Raw genomic sequence first — 21,726 nt, 5'->3', positions numbered from 1 at the left:
TATCTCTTCAGTAGGTTCTATGATTAAGTGTAGTCTGGCCCAGGGGTCTGAAGGTGAACGGAAAGGCTGGAGCAACGAACCGCCCTTGCTGTCTCTGCCTGGCCGGTTTCCCCTCTTTCCACTGGGATTCTCTGCCTCTACCCCTATTACGGGGGCTGAGTCACTGGCTTACTGGTGTTCTTCCATGCCGTCCCTGGGAGGGGTGCGTCACTTGAGTGGGTTGAGTCACTGACGTGGTCTTCCTGTCTGGGTTGGCGCCCCCCCTTGGGCTGTGCCGTGGCGGAGATCTTTGTGGGCTATACTCAGCCTTGTCCCGGGATGGTATGTTGGTGGTTGGAGATATCCCTCCAGTGGTGTGGAGGCTGTGCCTTGGCAAAGTGGGTGGGGTTATAGTTATATCCTACCTGTTTGGCCCTGTCCGGGGGTTTCATCGGATGGGCCACAGTGTCCCCTGACCCCTCCTGTCTCAGACCCAGTATTTATGCTGCAGTAGTTTATGTGTCGGGGGGCTAGGGTCAGTCTGTCACATCTGGAGTATTTCTCTTGTCTTTTCCGGTGTCCTGTGTGAATTTAAATATGCTCTCTCTAATTCTCTCTTTTTCTTTCTTTCTTTCTTTCTTTCTCTCTCTCGGAGGACCTGAGCCCTAGGACCATGCCTCAGGACTACCTGGCTTGATGACTCCTTGCTGTCCCCAGTTCACCTGGCCGTGCTCCTGCTCCAGTTCCAACTGTTCTGCCTGCAGCTATGGAACCCTAACCTGTTCACCGGACGTGCTACCTGTCCCAGACCTGTTGTCCCAGACCTGCTGGAACCCTGACCTATTCAACGGACGTGCTACCTGTCCCAGACCTGCTGTTTTCAACTCTCTAGAGACAGCAGGAGCGGTAGAGATACTCTCAAAGATCGGCTATGAAAAAGCCAACTGACACTTACTCTTGTGTTACTGACTTGTTGCACCCTCGACAACTACTATGATTATTATTATTTGACAATGCTGGTCATTTATGAACATTTGAACATCTACGCCATGTGCTGTTACAATTGCCACCCGGCACAGCCAGAAGAGGACTGGCCACCCCTCATAGCCTGGTTCCTCTCTAGGTTTCTTCCAAGGTTTTGGCCTTTCTAGGGAGTTTTTCCTAGCCACCGTGCTTCTACACCTGCATTGCTTGCTGTTTGGGGTTTTAGGCTGGGTTTCTGTACAGCACTTTGTGATATCAGCTGATGTAAGAAGGGCTATATAAATACATTTGATTTGATTTGATTTTGATGTTGAGAAGTGTCTGTTACTTGAACTCTGTGAAGCATTTATTTGTGCTGCAATTTCTGAGGGGCCGTTAACTCTAATGAACTTATTCCTTTGGCGGTCCTCATTAGAGCCAGTTTCATCATAGCCCTTGATGGTTTTTGCGACTGCACTTGAAGAAATCTTCAAAGTTCTTGAAATGTTCCATATTGACTGACCTTCATGTCTTAAAGTAATGATGGACTGTCGTTTCTCTTTGCTTATTTGAGCTGTTCTTGCCATAATATGGACTTGGTCTTTTACCAAATAGGGCTCTCTTCTGTATACCCCCCTACCTTGTCACAACACAACTGATTGGCACAAACGCATTAAGAAAGAAAGAAATTCCACAAACAAACATTTAACAAGGTACACCTGTTAATTGAAATGCATTCCAGGTAACTACCTCATGAAGCTGGTTGAGAGAATGCCAAGAGTGTGCAAAGCTGTCATCAAGGCAAAGGGTGGTGTCACGCCCGGACCTTGGAGATCCTTTATTCTCTATTTTGGTTAGGTCGGGGTGTGACTAGGGTGGGCATTCAAGTTTCTTTATTTCTAGGTTGGCCTGATATGGTTCCCAATCAGAGGCAGCTGTCTATCGTTGTCTCTGATTGGTGATCATATTTAGGCAGCCTTTTCCCACTTGTTGTTTGTGGGATCTTCTTTTTGGTACTGTGCTGTTTAGCCCTACTTACGTTACGTTACGTTTCGTTTGTATTTGTTGTGACTGTGGAGGCGCACTGGAGATACAGCGCGTAGCGCCGGTGCAGGATGTTCTGGACTGTGGAGGTGCACTGGAGGTCTGGAGCATAGAGCTGGCACAACGTGTCCTGGACAGATGACCACACTCACACGGCAAGTGCGGGGAGCTGGCACAGGACGCACTGGGCTGTGAAGGCACACTGGGAACACAGTGCGTATAGCCGGCGCAGGATATCCTGGACCGAGGAGGCGCACTGGAGACCAGGCGCGCTGAGCCAGCACCACCCGTCCTGGACAGATGCCCACTTTCGCACGGCAAGTGCGGGGAGCTGCCACAGAAAGCTCCGGGCTGTGGATGCACACTGGAGACACCGTGCGTATCATCGCAAAACATGGTGCCTGACTGGTCACTCGCTCCCCACGGTGAGTACGTGGAGTTGGCTCTGGTTCAAACCCTGGCTCCACCAACCACCCCGTGTGCTCGGTGTTCATTTAATAAAGAAAGATGTACACCTACCACGCTGCACCTTGGTCCAATCCTTCCATCAACGAGCGTAACAGGTAACTATTTGAAGAATCTCAAATATAAAATATATTTTGATTTGTTCAACACCTTTTTGGTTACTACACGATTTCATAGTGTTGATGACTTCACTATTATTCTACAATGTAGAAAATAGTAAAAAATAAAGGAAAACCCTTGAATGAGTAGGTGTTCTAAAACTTTTGACCGGTAGTGTATATTCATATTTCACGAACATTCCGCCGTAGAGAAATGTTGTGCTTTCTCTCCCTGACTCACTCAGCCTCAAAATCAATGTCCATTAAGCCGACTCAAGCTCTCATATGTCATTGGACTTGTTTTCCATTAATTTGGCGTCAGCATGGATTGCCCCACTTCATCTGAACAGCCAAGAGCATCATGGCATGTACCATGCTTGGGCAGATGTTATTTTATATAGCATGCTTGACCTCCACTCTGTTCATAGTACATTGGTAATAGATTGGTAATGCAGAGGGTCACATGTGGGTCAGTGCAGATGTGTGCCTGCGCTATATGTCTGTGACAGCAATGTGGTCATGCCGGGAAAAGGGCATGTGGGAGTTATGTGAGCTGAGAAATGTTTTACACACTGACTATGTGATGAGATTTCCTGTTTCTGTTTGTGTGTGTGTGTGTGTGTGTGTGTGTGTGTGTGTGTGTGTGTGTGTGTGTGTGTGTGTGTGTGTGTGTGTGTGTGTGTGTTTTATGACTTTGCAAAACTATTCCACACAACTCCTTCATCATTCAAACTGCAGGGCCAAATCTCAATAATGGAAGAGACCAGTTCTTCCTGAATCGAGGGGTATAATAGACATTAATGAATCTTACCTCCTCTCCTGTCAGGTAGTACGCAGAGAGCAGCCCACCGACGTAACGGATATTCACCTCGAAGAGAGAAGCCTCGCCGTTCTGTAAGAGAGAGATCACACTGCATCAGAGGTGGAATGCTCCATTCAGGACACAGCCCAATCTCATAAATGATTAGTCAAAATAACTCATATTTCTATCAACAGTCGCATGGCAACACCAACCAATCAGTCGTGTGATGAAATAGGGGTTAAAAACATCATCAATAATGAATAAATAATAAACCTACATTTTTAATTGATCAATAATAATGAATGAGAATTTGATGTTTGCGCTCTTGAGCCATAGAAGTACATCAGAAATCCATATGTGAAGATCTCCAACGTGTTTCCCATTGAAACAGTGGAGTTATGCATACTGTTAAACAGTAGCAGTTAGCTAGAGAGTAGGCTTGTACCATCTTAGAACTAGTATTGCTTCCCACCCACAGCCCTATAAGATTCCATTTATATACGTTAAATAAAGACTCTAGAAGGGAACATTTCAATAAAGCCAGGGAAGAGAGTCAAAGGCTTGCGATAATGTTAGCTGCATTTTACTCACTCTTATGTCTAATGTTTAGAACCACGGCAGACTATCGATTCTCCTCTGGCAGCCTTAGAAAATATACACCGTCTAGTTCACTGATGACTCTCCACTCTTAACTATTTTTCGCGTTTTCTCATCACGTTTGCGGCCTTTCCAATTCTCTTTGTTGTGAGTTCCAGGATTTGAAAGTGACGAAATGGTGCTAGGCTTTACTTTTCCCATCTCCCGATATGTCTGCTTCGACACAACTATCAGGATGGTGCAACTGGGTTAAGATTAAGCTGTCAGAATACACCATCTCAGAGTGCAATTAGTGCTCTGTCAAATCTATTATTATAGCTCCTGGAGCGATTTGCTGTTTGCCAAAGTTGGACAGAGTTTATCAGTGCACTGCTCCATATGTTATGGGAATGAAGTTAAGAGGTGTTAAGGACTAACACGTGCCCGTGAATGAGATGGGGGTATGTCACCATAATTACAGACACTCATTCTCACCCAAGGTTGAGGTGATGATGGTGCTTATTGACTTGGAGACCCCTCAAGAAGGAAATTGCTATCTCAAGAAGCCACGATAAGGAAAGTGTAATTGGGTGGTGCTGGAGAGGGTAATTACATCCAATCTAGAACCAGAGTAAAGATGTGGAGCGACTTTCTCTGGCATCATCCCAACTCTATCGTTTTCCACCATACATTTGTATACACTGTATGAGAAACTCACAAAGTAAAGTCATGTACTTTTTTTTTAAATTTCAAGAGATGAGTGCTATAGTTTGACATTCTTCACAGCTGTTAAATTCCAGCCTTGCACTATGTAATTATTAGGTAATGACTGCCGGGCTAATGTGCGACTGAGAAGTTGGCCACGTCTCTTTCAAGACAGTTTAACCACTGACATTCTGTAAGACAAACTGCCAATCCTCTGCCATGGTGACCCAGCGGAGTCGTCTTGCCAACCCGTAGATGAGTGGCCGTTCTATAATGGACCTAAAATGATGGTGATTAGGGACAGACTTTTCATTTGTCACCAGTGATGGTGGCACTTTGGCAAGGACAGCCATAAGGTGCAATGAGGGGACCGTAATGGCGACTACGGTTCAACTGATCTGACTCATGCTACCAAACACAAGCCTTGTAAATCACTCTTCAAACGTCTCATAAAAGTTCATTTAGTACGAGTGGTTTACTCCAGAGCCTTCAATGCTGATTGGGTCCATTGATAACGAAATCATATTATATAAGCGTTTCAAAAACATGTAATTAAAATACATTGTTGTGCTTAATTTGCAATTTGTTCTGCCAGATGTTTTCAGTAATTTATTTCCCAATATAACATTGTTAATTTGCATCACAGGGAATTATTAGGTCTTGCATCTATGTCCAAGACCACACACTTTGAGTCTCCACTGCAAACAAAGCAGATCGCCGTGGGAAAGCTCAACTCTAAATCCACTGTAACCACTTCACCTGAAAAGAAATGTGATAAATCTCAGCATCACACACATACAGTATTGTCATGGGTGAAACAATAAACAACTAATGAATCCAAAGTCTCCCCAGAAGGCTTTTCACACGAATAAATAAAAAGCAATGTGTGCACATTTAATTGCTCCACTTTTCCAGTGCTATGCAGAGTGGAAAATAAAATCAGGTGAAGGAAGGAATAAAGGCAAGCCTGTTGTTTTTCATTCCCTGCCTTTCTCTCCTCCCTCTGCTCAGTAGTGCGTCTAATTAGAAGACAACACGGGGCTGTCAGAGTTAACACGCCAGCTCTAACTGCCTCTGTTTCTGCCACCCAGAACAAAACCTTCCTGCTTATGATCCTCTCTCTATTGTACGAGCACCCCCACCTCCAGTACTATTCATACTGTATAGAAGGAGTTGCACTATTCAAATAAATGATTCGTCTGGGATCGGGCTGTGTCATTACATTTTGTCAGCCGGTATTGTCATGCAAAAGCCTACCGCTTTCACCGTAATTGATCGTTAATGAACATAAACACCTTTAGCATCTCCAGGCCTCCACACACACTAGTCGCATACAAGCCGCCTTTATGATATCTACATTTTAAAAAGTCTAATAAATCAATTGAAGATACACCCTCACAATGAATCCATGATTTATTTTAGGCAGGTCTAAAGAAACATTATGACATGAAGAAAATGTATTTCAGAAGGACAGAATATGAGTTGGCCTACTGAATATGAGTTGGCCTACTGAATATGAGTTGACCTACTGAATATGAGTTGGTCTACTGAATATGAGTTGGTCTACTGAATATGAGTTGGTCTACTGAATATGAGTTGGTCTACTGAATATGAGTTGGTCTACTGAATATGAGTTGGTCTACTGAATATGAGTTGGTCTACTGAATATGAGTTGGTCTCCTGTATGTTATCTGGCTATGTGCCATGCCATAGGCTTGTTCATTTAGTAGACAAGATATGCTTATAAGTCCAGTGTCATTCTTTTATATTATATGATTAGGTTGCATGATTTCATAGTAAGAAGAATATAACTGAACTTAGCTGAATAAAACAGAAAGGATATTTTCCCCATTCCGGAGCGAGAGCGCGCATTTGAAGTGGCTACTGTATGTTGAGCATAACAGGTATTATTTGAAACAGGGCCTACAGTATACGCTAGATTTAGAGTTATTTGGCAACTTTCCTTGTGAACGATACAAACCTTAAAATGCATTAGAAATCAAAAGATATATGGGATGCATGATGCGTCAATAGGCTATTAACGATTTGAGAAAGTTCCTTGCCTCAGGCTGCACACACTGTTTTCTCTTGAAGTGATCATATTTTCACCCATCAGACTATTCTCAATTTAAAATTGTCTTTACTAATATGTAAAATTAGTTTAGATGTAGAATGGCCCATTATCAGGAACAGGGGCAAGAGAAAAAATACATGTCATCCGCATTCACTCGAATAGCGAATGGAGGTCACTTTCCTGCCGTTCGTTTCACTCACGTTGGGTAGGCTACTCTGGTTATTTCTCGGCGTGACAGGTGATATTCAGCGCAAACTCTGTATGCCATGAGCTCTCCAACCCTGTTGCCGCAGCTACCCAGTGCTTCATTTGGGAAACCAAGTGAAATCGGTTCGGGAACATTGATAGTAACATGCTTCACAACGAAACATATTTTCATGAAACTGTTGACAATCGCTCTCTCTGCACCTGGAGAAAGGAATGAAGGAGAGAGGAGATGGAAACGCACAGCGGTGAGATATTCTGTAGGTAAAGGTAATGCCTATTAATATTTAAAAAATGCCCTATTACTTGGCTATTCAAAATCAAATACACATTTGTAGGCTAACTCTGGATTTGCTTAATTTAGGGTAGACCAATTACATACTAAAGATATCGGTTTTTTTTACGTTTATCTTCCAAGCGAAATATGTGGTAGGCTATATATTGTATAAGGGCAAAATAAATATTTTAATTCCGTTTTTTGTTTGGGCTTGGGCTCATAATAGGCCTATGTGTATGCATAATCTATAATATTCATAATTGTGTTTTGAATGAATCATCACCTTAGAAAGCGTTGTCCACTTCGTGGCGTTAAGGCTTTGAAACAACATCCACAACGACCATGTTTCCCCACTCAGTTTCAACCTGTTGTTAAACTTCTTTCTTCAAATTGATCAATCACAGTGAGGTGAGTTTTAAAAGCACAATACTGTTTTGATGATGTGATTTTCGATTGCATTTACGTCAAAGTGGTTAAAGGGACAATAGAGCCCTGAATACCAGGCCATTAGGACCTGATGGTCGTTAGCGACTTGGGTACTACCAAAGCATGTCCAGTGTGCATGAAAGGAGAATACCATGCCTTAGCGGTCACATAGGATTTTACTGTGGTCATGACTGCCGGTGTGGCAGTTAAACGCTCACTGCAACAGCCCTAGTCTTGGGAATGTTCTTATATGGTCATGTACAGGTCTGACTCTTTGTCCCTCACTGCATATTCCGGAGGGCAATTTTATTATTTCATAAAGCAGCTGACCAATAATGAAGCCACACAACAGAACATGTCATCCAATGTGGATTTAGGGGCTGTGTGTGTGTGTTGTAAATGCTACCAGATTGGCATCCAAAAATGGTGCTATATATATATCCCACAGCTGTGCCAACGTGCCTGAAAGGAGGTTATGAAAAAGTTAGTCTAGTGAATCAAATTATCTATTGGGGAAAAAAGTACATTGCTGTTGTGGCTTGTTGCTGTTCTGCTTCAGTGTACAGTGTACAATGTTGTTGTCTTTGATTGATGCTTGCTTTTCGGTTGGTGAGCATTCAACAAAGCATGGCACTGGTTTTGATCACTCTCTCTGCCAAGATTAGACTGGGACATAAGCCTGATTGGCACTTCCCGCTGTGCTTTCGGTGTGCAAGAGGGGCAAATGAGACTGTTATTGAGGCCTGCAATGGACTGCTCAGGCGCAAATATAACATTAATGGTATGATTTAATCCTAATCCGGGGCTATCAGAGCCATTGGGTACACAACACACTGCACGTCCAGACTCTCGGATTCAAACCTGTGGCAAAATCAGCACTCGGAAACCAAGCAAATAGATTGAGTTTCGTGGGAAGCTGAACAGACAAGCCAGTATTTAAATAGAGGAGTAGATCATGCCTAAATCAAAGTTGGTGTTAAACCAACAGAGCTGTGATTTAACTCAACTTCACTAATTAGCGCGGATTGATTATGAAAGGGACCAATTAGGTGGTGTCACTCAGGTACTGTTTCGTCCACAACCTGGGAGCTGTAACTCTGCTAATACCGTTGCTGTGAACAGAAGTTCCTCAGAACTCCTTCCTTTCCTGTCACCAACAGGATGTAAATCCAGGGCTGTTTTTGAAAAATGTACAATAATTATGGGCTTGATTAGCATCAAGTCCATAATTAGGCTGTCCTAGACACCGGAGCTTTAATGACTGCTAACCTCTGGAGCATGCTAAACAGCATGACCTGGGGAAGGAGAGCTCGCGCTAAGGAAACTACTAAAAGGGACACTTACAGTAAGTAATGTTGGGCCTTTACATCTTGTGACAGTGGTGACATCATCATACATTCAAAGATCGGTGCTGGCACAATGCAGTTTTTCCTAGCCACCGTGCTTCTGCACCTGCATTGCTTGCTGTTTGGGGTTTTAGGCTGGGTTTCTGTGCAGCACTTTGTGACATCAGCTGATGTAAGAAGGGCTTTATGAGTAAATGTGATTTGATTTGATTAGTAGATTACATTGCTGATTAGTTAGTTGACATTGAGATTGTCTTTAAACCAAAATTTGAGTCTGAGCAAAGCATGAGGCAACTTCATTTCATTTAAGCACATTTGCGCATTTACTGTATTATCATAAACAATGTTATATAACGGCTGCTAAGGGAGGCTTCTCCAACGGAGTTAATGGAGATCAAAACAGAGTATGAGGTCCATTATTATTAGTAGGCTATGTTCCCAGTAGTGCATTATTCTAATAGGCATCAGTGGAGGGCAGCTTTTTGAACTGGAGCTGAGACACAACAAAAACACAACATATCAAAAAGGTCTTGGGTTGTTATGGGTGGGAGGACACTTTTAACTTTTCTTTAGTCATCAAAACAACACAGGTCAAGAGTTCACGACCTTCCTGTTTAGTCTAGATTTGTTTTATCTTTTATGTAAATACTGCCAGCCATTTTTACTGCCAGCCATAAGACTGTAAGCGGTGGAGTAGATGTGATAGATCAGGTACTTTGATTTCAATGCAACACAATCATTCTGCTACCAGAGTTCCATTCTCTCCATGATGCATTTTTAAGAGGGGGCAATACAGAAGGCGCCGCCACAAATCACTAAAGTCTTACAGGCCAATACATTCTCGAGAATACACAGGCAAAATGGTTGGCTGCATACTTTATGAAAGTTCAGATTTCTGAACTCATCAGGGAAGGTACAGAAAACAATCTATCCCATAGTGATAGGCTATTCCATATCTTATCCAAAATGCATCCATCCATCCATCCATCCATCTCTGTGTCCCTAACACATACACCCCCATGACACTGTCTTGTACCACATCTTCACTGAATACATTATGGCAAAATAAGAGACTGACTAATAATAAATTAATGTCACTAGGGTGATAACTTTGAATTACAGCCCCTCGTCCTCCTCTTTCACTCACAATCCCTCCATCTCTCCCATTGTCTGGGGAGTAGAAGGCATCGGAGAGGGGGGAGTTACTGAGAAAAGAAGGTTTGGCGAATGCACCTCAAAGCTGTTCTCTTTGAGTGTACACACAAAGGCACTCAGACACAAATACACACACAAACAAGAACACGACCGCAGACGTGTCTCCAGGAGTTCACAGGCAAGGAGAACGCTCTCATAATGCAGGTCTCCCATTTATCTATTTTTATTTCACCTTTATTTAACTCATGGGACACTCCTCCACTCTCTCTCTCTCTGTCTCTCATTCCATCTCTCCCTCCTTGTTCAGTCCATTTTTCCTCCACGTCCTTGTTCCTGTGTGTGTGCCAATGGTACATCAGATCAATGTTTTCATCCAAATCTCTAAATGGATTCCCGAGCCCTGTCACTATACTGGCTGAAAGGCCAAAATACCATTCTGTCTTATCATTCCTCTAATCTGATGTTCATCTCAAAAATCCTATAAACACATCTGTGCAGAGCATACAAGGAAAACATTGTTTGCCATTCATCACAATTAATCTCTGATCATCAACCTAATGGCATTGAGCCAGTGCCAACCTCTGCCTACCTACGTCCAGAGCTAAGGCTAGAGAAGGAATTCAAATGTCACTGGTGTTACAGTAAATAACAGTATGTAGTATCTGTAATAAACCCCCCACACATTGTTCTCCTCCAGCAGAGATAGGATGTCAGCAGGATGCCTTGACCTCATGGCTGTGGCATGGCATCTTCAGTCAAGCAGCCCCTCATATGATACATGCCCTCTGGTTTCAGCAGCCCTAATGACTGGAGCCCTGTGGAGCCATGTTCACTGTGGACATGAGGCCAGATCAGGTCAGCCAACAGGCCTACTGAGGTAAACAACAAGAGCCTGATCCAGATCTAGACAGCTGCAAGGTCTACTAAGCTTGCACAGTGAGCTTCCAGAAATCAGATAGCAAATGCCAACCTACTTAAACCAACTGATAAACAAGGAAGGAAAAACAAGTTTGTACCCATGGGTGGTCTTCCAGTTTAGAACAGCCGGGAGTCGCAGATGAATGAATACAACCTACTTGTCTTTGGAGCAACAATTCATGTTCTGGCAGAGTAAGTGTAGGGTACAGTATGCGATTGCTCGGGGAGATGACAGAGACAAGAAACATTTTGATTTATTACCCAGCATTGTTTAGAATAAAAAGCTCAAAAATGTTTATCAAAGCATACCATGATCACATCTTTCTTTATAAGCAACACATTATTAAATCTGCATATGAGCTGTTTATCATATTACTGATTGCCAGAAACGCATTATGCAAATGTGAACTGGTAAACTGAGTCATCTCATACTGAAGCAATTCTAATTGAAGTAACATGTCATTTCTCACAATTAAGGCATTGTTTTTTTGTGAATAGGGGTTCAATAAGGGCACTACAATATATCAATCAGTATGTGATCAAACAGGCCAATCTCTGGGGGGTTGATAAAGCGAATCCCTGCTCTCGGCTGACGGTCACTCTATTGTCAGATGAAAGTTTCAGGCCAATTATACAACTTTACGGCACAGTTTTGGCCTGAGGTTCCAATATTTCTCTGAGGGTGAATAGAACAGCTATACTCTTCTTCCATCATCTGCATTCGCTAACAAAAGTCAAAATATTTGTCAACTACCTTTGAAGAAATTAATGTCTGCTTTTCTGGTCAGATAATCAACGTGTTCTTTCGATCTTTTCTGCATGACTGGATTTTATTAACCATCTCTTGACCGTAAGCTGACCTCTGGGGACATTACGGATCTATCGTAGGATATAGCGCAAGTAAGAATGGTGCACTGGGTTTCAATTCATAATAGATATTCTCTTTCCATCTTAATAGAGACACATATACAGTACCAGTCAAAAGTTGACACACCTACTCATTCAAGGGTTTCTTTATTTTTACTATTTTGTACATTGTATAATAATATTGAAGACATCAAAACTAAATAACACACATGGAATCATGTAGTAACCAAAAAAAGTGTTAACTTCACTAGGGTAGGGGGCAGCATTCGGAATTTTGGATGAAAAGCGTGCCCAAATTTAACTGCCTGCTACTCAGGCCCAGAAGCTAGGATATGCATGTAATTGGTAGATTTGGATGGAAAACACTCTAGAGTTTTCAAAACTGTTAAAATAATGTCTGTGAGTATAACAGAATTGATATGGCAGGCGAAAACCTGAGGAAAATCCATCCAGGAAGTACTATTATTTTGAAAGGCTGTTTTTCCATTGAAAGCCTATCCACCATACAAAGACTTAGGACCTAGTTCACGATCTCTATGGCTTCTTCTACATGTGGCCAGTCTTTAGGCATTGTTTCAGGCTTTTACTCTGAACAATGAGGGAGATACAGCACTTTCAATGAGTGGACAGTGGAAATTTCCAGACATGAGCCCAGCGCATGATCGGGAGCGCGCCTTTCTTGTTTCTCCTTTTCTATTGACAAAGCTTTTGTCCGGTTGAAATATTGATTATTTATGACAAAAACAATCTGAGGATTGATTTTAAACATCGTTTGACATGTTTCTACGAACTTTTATTGTACTTTTTTTACTTTTCGTCTGGATGTTGAGAGCGCGCTTTGTGCCTTTGGATTACTGAACTAAACACACCAACAAAATGGAGGTTTTTGGACATAAAGAGGGACATTATGGAATAAAACGAACATTTATTGTGTAACATGGAGTCCTGGGAGTGCCACCAGATGAAGATCATCAAAGGTAAGTGATTCATTTAATCGCTATTTCTGACTTTTGTGAGTCCTCTCCTCGGCTGGAAAATGTCTGTATGGTGTTTTGTGGCTAGGCGCTGTCCTAACATAATCGCATGGTGTGCTTTCGCCGTAAAGCCTTTTTGAAATCTGACACAGCGGCTGGATTAACAAGACGTTCATCTTTAATCCTATGTATAACACTTTTATCTTTCATCAATGTTTATGATGAGTATATCTGTAATTTGATTTGGCTCTCTGCAATTTCACTGGATGTTATTTGAGACAATGCATTACTGAACATAACGCGCCAATTTAAACGGAGGTTTTTGGACATAAAAAGGGACTTTATTGAACAAAACAAACATTTATTGTGTAACATGGAGACCTGGGAGTGCCACCAGATGAAGATCATCAAAGGTTAGTGATTCATTTAATCGCTATTTCTGACTTTTGTGAGTCCTCTCCTTGGCTGGAAAATGTCTGTATGGTTTCTTGTGGCTAGGCGCTGTCCTAACATAATCGCATGGTGTGCTTTCGCCCTAAAGCCTTTTTGAAATCGGACACTGTGGTTGGATTAACAAGAAGTTGATCTTTAAAATGGTGTATAATACTTGAATGTTTGAGGAATTTTAATTATGGGATTTCTGTTGTTTGAATTTGGCGCCCTGCAATTTCACTGGCTGTTGTCGAGGTGGGATGCTAGCGTCCCAATGATACCAGAGAGGTTAAACAAATCAAAATATATTTTATATTTGAGATTCTTCGAAGTTGCCAACCTTTGCCTTGATGACAGCTTTGCACACTCTTGGCATTCTCTCAACCAGCTTCATAAGGTAGTCACCTAGAATGCATTTCAAATAACAGGTGTGCCGTGTTAAAAGTTAATTTGTGGAATTTCTTTCCTTCATAATTAATGCCTTTGAGCCAATCAGTTGTGTTGTGACAAGGTAGAGGTGGTATACAGAAGATGGCCTTATTTGGTAAAAGACCAAGTCCATATTATGGCAAAAACAGCTCAAATAAGCAAAGAGAAATGACAGTGCATTATTACTTTAAGACATGAAGGTCAGTCAATACGGAACATTTCAAGAACTTTAAAGGTTTCTTTAAGTACAGTCGCAAAAACTACCAAGCGTTATGATGAAACTGGCTCTCATGAGGACCGCCACAGGAATGGAATGCACAGAGTTACCTCTGCTGCAGAGGATAAGTTCATTAGAGTTACCAGCCTCAGAAATTGCAGCCCAAATAAATTCACAGAGTTCAAGAAACAGACACATCTCAACATCAACTGTTCAGAGAAGACTCTGTGAATCAGGCCTTCATGGTCAAATTGCTGCAAAGAAACCATTACTAAAGGACACCAATAACAAGAAAATACTTTCTTGGGCCAAGAAACACGAGCAATGGACATTAGACTGGTGGAAATCTGTCCTTTGTTCTGATGAGTCCAAATTTTTGATTTTTGGTTCCAACAGAATAGGTGAATGGATGATCTCCACATGTGTACTGTACTTCCCACTGTGAAGCATGGAGGAGGAGTTGTGATGGTGTGGGGATGCTTTGCTGGTGACACTGTCAGTGATCTATTTAGAATTCAAGGTACACTTAACCAGCATTGCTATCACAGCATTCTGCAGTGATACGACATCCCATCTGGATTGCGCATAGTGGGACTATCACTTGTTTTCAACAGGACAATGACCCAACACACCTCCAGACTGTGTAAAGGCTATTTGACCAAGAAGGAGAGTGATGGAGTACTGCATCAGATGACCTGGCCTCCACAATCACCCGACCTCAACCAAATTGAGATGGTTTGAGATGAGTTGGACCACAGAGTGAAGGAAGAGCAGCCAACAAGTGCTCAGCACATGTGGGAACTCCTTCAAGACTGTTGGAAACGCATTACAGCTGAAGCTGGTTGAGAGAATGCCAAGAGTGTGCAAAGCTGTCATCAATGCAAAGGGTGGCTATTTTGATTTGTTTAACCGTTTTTTGATTACTACATGATTCCATATGTGTTATTTTATAGTTTTGATGTCTTCACTATTATTCTACAATGTAGAAAATAGTAAAAATAAAGAAGAACCCTTGAATGAGTAGGTGTGTCCAAAATTTAACTGGTACTGTAGAAGAACCATTAGGAAAACACAGTAACATCTAACCTGGTGTGTTTGGGGCAACCAACCAAGCAGGATGGGTCCCTGAAGTGCTTTGCCTGGTCCCGTTACACATTAATCTCTTGGCCAAATCAGGGAACACATTAAGTGTTTTCTCACATCACACGTCACTCGCTTGACCTTTCAGTGTGACAACAGCCTGCGGGAACATTGCAAGGCTCCCCTCTCTTGCCTCTCAGTTTTGCCCCTGTGCTTCTGGCTTGTTTACAGACACTTTGCTTTGATATGCAAGCATCTGCGCTCCCTCCAGGCAGGGAAAAGCGACACACTACACAAGAGATAAACAAAGCTCCTTCCCCTCAGCCCTCTCCAAAACGACACCCATGAGAGACTCTCTAACACTGAAGTCTCAATTCAGACATCTTGCTGGAATTGCAGGGCCTGGATGTGCTAATTATTCAGCCAGTTGATGGTCTTTGTTAAGAGCATTGGTGTTTTCTAGTGTAACTTGAATTACCGTGCTAATAATGGTTAGGTTGTAGGTGGTTGGGAACCTTTCCTATTTTAGGTAGACCTTGAGGGAGAGACTCATCTGTCATTGGCCTAGAAATATTAGTGTAGATTATAGGCCTATTCCATTGATGTACGAAGGAATGCGCATACTGAAATGTCACAAAGAGGATAAGGATATAGCTTGTCTGTGATCACTTGCAGAGTTACCCAGTTGGCCCTCAGAATATCTAAAAGAGTGAAAAACCGATGCGCTGAAGCCACAAGAGACAGCTGCTCTGTCTGGATAGATCAGAGTGGCCTGTTCTCTTTGAAACACAATCACATACCTCACTGCAACTTTTCCTCTGAGAGACGAAATCCGAGCGATGTTAGAATAACTACGATGGAGAAACGGCGAGCTGAGAAAGGCAATAGAGAAGAATTGAAGGCGAGAGCCTCGAAGGAGGGGTAATTGGGGATGGATCTGTCAATAGGGGATAAAAGCCAACCGGTAAGAGTTCATTAATCACTTTCTATTAGCCACCCTGATGAGAGACTGAGACTGGAGACCTGCAAGAGGAAAATACAATTTATCCCCCCTTTTTACCCACAGCATTCGCTAGACTAACCAAGGGACTCGAAACCCGAAGAAAACAACCCCTTGAAAACTAATATGGGGCTATAAGAGAAGGACCGAAATCCCTATCTCGGGCAGCCAGAGACCACCAAACCCCAAAACACTCATCAACACTGACATCTCCAACTATTAATTCAGGCTTGAAACGGATAAACAGCCTGTGGAATTTTGCAAAGTTAACAATAGATGGTGGCATTCCGAAGTTGCTCTTGTCTTTCTAATTGGTTGAGTCACTGGAGAAAAGTGTATGATCAGAGTATTTCATCTCCATAGGAACTCGTCAGGATTTGCAGAAGGATTTTGGGGAGTTTGTTTTAGTGTCGACAGCAGAGGAGAGAGACATTCTACCGACTTAATTAATTCACTCAGCAGCACAAAGACAAATACACTTGACTTTGAGTCTGCCCTCATACATCTCTATTTCCCACAGCATTAAGTGTAGCCTTGTATACTTCACTCGACTTTGTGGAGAAAATCAACATGGCTTCTGGTGTTTCTGTCACTCACAAAGCTCTTCAGTGGATCAATCTGAAAACCGAGCAACCATCTACACTGAACAAAAATACAAAAGCAACATGCAACAATTTCAAAGATTTCACTGAGTTACAGTTCATATGAGGAAATCAGTCAATTTAAATCAAGTCAGTAGACTCTAATCTATGGATTTCACATGACTGGGAATACAGATATGCATCTGTTGGTCACAGATACCTTAAAAAAAAGGTAGGGGCGTGGATTAGAAAACCAGTCAGTATCTGGAGTGACCACCATTTGCCTCATGCAGCACAACACAATAGAGTTGATCAGGCTTGTAACGGCTGTTGAATGGAGTAGACCAAGGCGCAGCGTGGTTAGTGCTCATCTTGTAATTTATTAAACAGAGAAACACTATAAACAAAGAAACAAAACGACAGCCCACAGTTCTGTCAGGTTAGACAACTAAACAGAAATTAACCACCCACAAAACCCAAAGGAAAACAGGCTACCTAGGTATGGCTCCCAATCAGCGCCAACGATGTACAGCTGTCCCTGATTGAGAGCCATATCAGGCCAAAACAAAGAAATACAAAACATAGAAAAAAGGACATAGAATGCCCACCCTAGTCACACCCTGGCCTAACCAAAATAGAGAATAAAACCCTATGGCCAGGGCGTGACAGTACCCCCCCCCAAAGGTGCAGACTCCGGCCGCAAAACCTAAACCTCAAGGGAAGGGTCCGGGTGGGCATCTATCCAAGGTGGCGGCTCAGGGGTGGGACGCAGACCCCGCTCCACCACTGGTTCACCCCACTTTGGTGGCGCCTCTAGAGCGGGGTCCCTCGCCGCCGACCCCGGACTGGGGACCCTCACCGCGGGCCCCGTACAGGCGGGCGACTCTGGCGGCGCCGGACTGGCGGGACTTGCAGTAGGCCTGGCTCTGGGCGCAGGCACAGGATTCACCAGGCTGGGGAGACATGCAGGAGGCCTGGCTCTGGGAGCAGGCACAGGATCGACCGGGCTGTGGGGGAGCACTGGAGATCTGGTGCGTAGGCTTGCCACCACTCTTCCAGGCTGAATGCCCACTTTCGCCCGGCACGGAGACACAGTACGCAGAGCCGGCGCAGGATACCCTGGGCTGAAATGGCGCACTGGAGACCAGACGCGCTGAGCTGGCACAATCCACCCTGGCTCGATGCCCACTCTAGCATGGCACTTGCGGGGGGCTGGCCTATAGTGCACCGGGCTATGAGCGCGCACTGGAGACACCGTGCGCTTCACCGCATAACACGCTGTCTGACCAGTACCACGCTGCTTCCGGTAAGCACGGGGAGTTGGCTCAGGTCTATCGCCTGACTCTGCCAATTTCCCCGTGTGCCCCCCCCAAAAAATGTTGGGGGCTGCCTCTCAGCCTCCTCTTGCCATGCCAGCCGATCCTCCCAGAAACACTGTTCTGCCTTCGCTGCCTCTATCTCCTCCGGCGGGCGGCGGTATTCTCCCGGCCTTGTCCACGGTCCTGCCCCATCCAGGATTTCCTCCCAGGTCCATGACTCCTTTTTCCCACGCTGCTTGGTCCGTTGATGGTGGGTGGTTCTGTAACGGCTGTTGAATGGAGTAGACCAAGGCGCAGCGTGTTTAGTGCTCATCTTGTAATTTATTAAACAGAGAACACTATAAACAAAGAAACAAAACGACAGCCCACAGTTCTGTCAGGTCAGACAACTAAACAGAAATTAACCACCCACAAAACCCAAAGGAAAACAGGCTACCTAAGTATGGCTCCCAATCAGCGACAACGCTGTACAGCTGTCCCTGATTGAGAGCCATACCAGGCCAGAAAAAAGGACATAGAATGCCCACCCTAGTCACACCCTGGCCTAACCAAAATAGAGAATAAAACCCTCTCTATGGCCAGGGCGTGACAAGGCTGTTGATTGTGACCTGTGGAATGTTGTCCCACTCCTCTTCTACGGCTGTGCAAAGTTGCTGGATATTAGTGGGACTTGTGCAAGAATTGAAAAAATATATTCAATAATACAAATAATAATAATTAAAACATTATATTGAAAGGTAAGCGCCACACTGAAACTTGTATTTTGAATGGATACTGTCACATCGCTTATTGTTGCTGACTTTACACAACGTTGCGGCTACAGACAGGCATGCGTACGCTGCATTTCTTATTGTTGCCGACTTTACACATGCAGCGCGTCCGCAGAGGTGAAATTTCGCGCTGCACACACTCACTGACCAGTACAATAACGTTCTTGCCCCCTCCCCCCCCACACACTGATCCAATAAAATGACAGATTTCTTGACACACACACACACACACTGATCCAATAACATTTTTACTCTGCAACACTGTTTTATTTTAAATGTGAGACGACGAGATAATACAGATCATCTTCTGACAGCTAGCTTGATTGACAGCTAACTACGCAGTTGTGTTCTGCAGGCATTGCACATGTGGATAGTTAGCTGTCATTTAACTCACGTAGGCTAGCTGTCAGAGTAAAATCATGGACACGTTTCTAAAATGTGCAGCTCCCTCTTCATCTACTGCTGCTTCCAATGTCAACAATAAGGCAGACAACCCGGTCCCTGTCGAGAGGAGAAAATACGACCCCGACTTTGTCAAATATGGTTTTATATATAAGACAGTGAGTGTGGACCGCAGTGCATCCCATGCAACGAGCTGTTAGCTAATGAGAGCATGAAACCCCTCCAAAATGAAAAGGGATCTGGACACCAAGCACCCAAGACACAAAGATAAGACCGCTGACTTAAAAACAGTAAAATATCAATATCTGGAGGCCTCACAAGATTCATTGAAGAAAAGGCACTTCGCATCATACCTTGTGGCCCAGCGCATTTCTAAGTGCAAAAAAAGCCCACGCCAGCACAGAGGATCTCATACTTCCTGCTGCGATTGATATGTGAACTGAAATCTTGGAAGAGTCAGCCGCCAACAAACTTAAAACTATACCCCTATCAAATGACACCGTGAGGAGAATCCAGGACATGTCTGAGGACATAACGTGCCAGACATCAGAGCGCATCTGTAAAAATGGCCATTAATCACTGCAGCTTGATGAATCCACAGATGTGGCTAACCATAAATTCTGATGGTCTATGTCAGACACGTCTGGGATAATAACTTCGAGGAGCAGTTCCCTTTTAGTGCTGATTTGCCCACCACCACCACTGCAGGGGCTATCTTTAACACAATGGATATGTACCTGGGCTCCGTGGGACTGGCCTGGGATGGGTACGTCGGTGTGACCACTGCTGCTGATGGGGCAGCTGCCATGACGGGAAAGCACTCCGGAGTAGTAAAGCGGATCCTGGAGAGAGCACAAAGTGCGACGTGGAACCACTGCTTCCTACACAGGGAGGCATTGGCAGTGAAGGACATGGTGCCTGAGCTCCACACCACTCTCCAGGATGTGATCAAGTGTGTCAACTATATCAAAAAGAGTTCCACGAAAAGCAGGTGTTTCCAGGCCTTCTGTAGGGATATGAGGAGCGAGCACCAGCAGGTGCTTTATCATGCAGAGGTCAGCTGGCTTTCCAGGGGTAAAGTGTTGGGTCGCTTTTATGAGCTTCGAGCGGAGATTGCTGCGTTTCTTTCAGAAAACAAGTCACCTCTGGCTGAACATTTTGATTGTGAGGAAAACGCTCGCACAGGTTGCCTACCTGGTGGATATGTTTGATCGTCTGAATTCTCTCAAAGTGTCAATGCAATGGAGGGGGCACAATCGATTTGAACAGAGGGGCGAAATGGATGCCTTCAAGATGAAGCTTACCGTTTGGGCAAATCATGTTTCTAACGGGAGTATTGACATGTTTCCCAATACTGATTTCGAGATTCATAATCTGATCAACAAAGAGCACGGTGACACACTGAAAAAAACCTTTAAACAGCATCTTGTCAAGCTGCAGGGAAAGTTTTGCCACTACTTCCCGGAGGAGAACAGGAAACAAGACGACTGGATACGGGACGGGACCCCTTTCGAGTGGAGATGGGAAGCGTCACGTTGCCAAGCAACGAAGAGGATCCGCTGGTGGAGCTGTCATTTGATCACGGACTGAGCATGCGCTTACTGGAAATGACACTGCCACAGTTCTGGTGCAGCGTAGTGGGAGAATATCCTGCTCTCGCATGTCATGCAATCAGAATCATGCTGCCGTTCAGCACTACCTATCTGTGTGAAAGTGGCTTCTCTGCTATGGCCGTTCTGAAAACTAAAAGCAGAAACAGCCAGCATGACCTCCGAGTTGCCCTGTCAACCATCACCTCAGACTTCAATAAACTTATCAAACTAAAGAAACACCCCCAGCTTTCCCACTGATAGGCCACACACACACACACACACACACACACACACACACACACACACACACACACACACACACATACACAACACACACACACACACACACACACACACACACACACACACACAGGTTAATGAGTTATTGTTCAATATGTTAATTATTGTTGTTAATTAATTCTGACATTCATTTGACATTTTATTGAACTGGTTAAAAACGTACACCTTAAAAGGTTGTGAAGCTATTCACATGGTAATTGCTGATTAAGAATTCCTAATGATTGTTGCTTTTTCTATTGTAAACACTGGTATGTGTTACTGTTCGTTTAACATTATTAGACTGGTTTTGTTTTTTCTATTGTAAACACTGGTGTGTGTTACTGTTCGTTTAACATTATTAGACTGATTTAGTTTTTTCTATTGTAAACACTGGTATGTGTTACTGTTCGTTTAACATTATTAGACTGGTTTTGATGTCATGTTCTGAGTGATAATGTATTACACTCCACTCCTGAACTGATCACCTAATTAAATGGCTTATTCTCTTCAATTGGTACATGTTTTATCAGTTAATATGGCTGTGTAATGACTTTCTTTAATACCACAACTGAGACAGAGCCTATTTTGCAAGTGAAGCCTGCCCAAGAAGGCAGCTGCAATACAACATTACTCAATTGTCATTGTCAAATTTGGGTCCCCAGCCAAAACCTCAATCCCAATATGTCAATTAGATCCCTGACCCAGTTCCCAAAGTATGGTGACTTTGACCTAAAGTGGCCTGGCGTCCATCA

The 21,726-nt window shown here is 43.6% G+C and overlaps 1 protein-coding gene across 1 annotated transcript in view; it reads right to left on the bottom strand.

Annotated features, from left to right (window-relative positions):
• LOC106582899 (mannosyl-oligosaccharide 1,2-alpha-mannosidase IA) overlaps window positions 1-21,726 on the bottom strand; it is a 218,701-nt gene that overhangs the window by 63,275 nt on the left and 133,700 nt on the right. The window contains exon 4 of the mRNA XM_014166496.2: window positions 3,361-3,441. Within this exon, the coding sequence (XP_014021971.1) occupies window positions 3,361-3,441 (81 nt within the window). The remainder of the gene's footprint in view (window positions 1-3,360; window positions 3,442-21,726) is intronic.

Source organism: Salmo salar, chromosome ssa02 (genome assembly GCF_905237065.1).
Source record: "Salmo salar chromosome ssa02, Ssal_v3.1, whole genome shotgun sequence".
Classification (NCBI taxonomy): Eukaryota; Metazoa; Chordata; class Actinopteri; order Salmoniformes; family Salmonidae; genus Salmo; species Salmo salar.
This window is presented reverse-complemented; position numbering and strand designations above follow the sequence as displayed.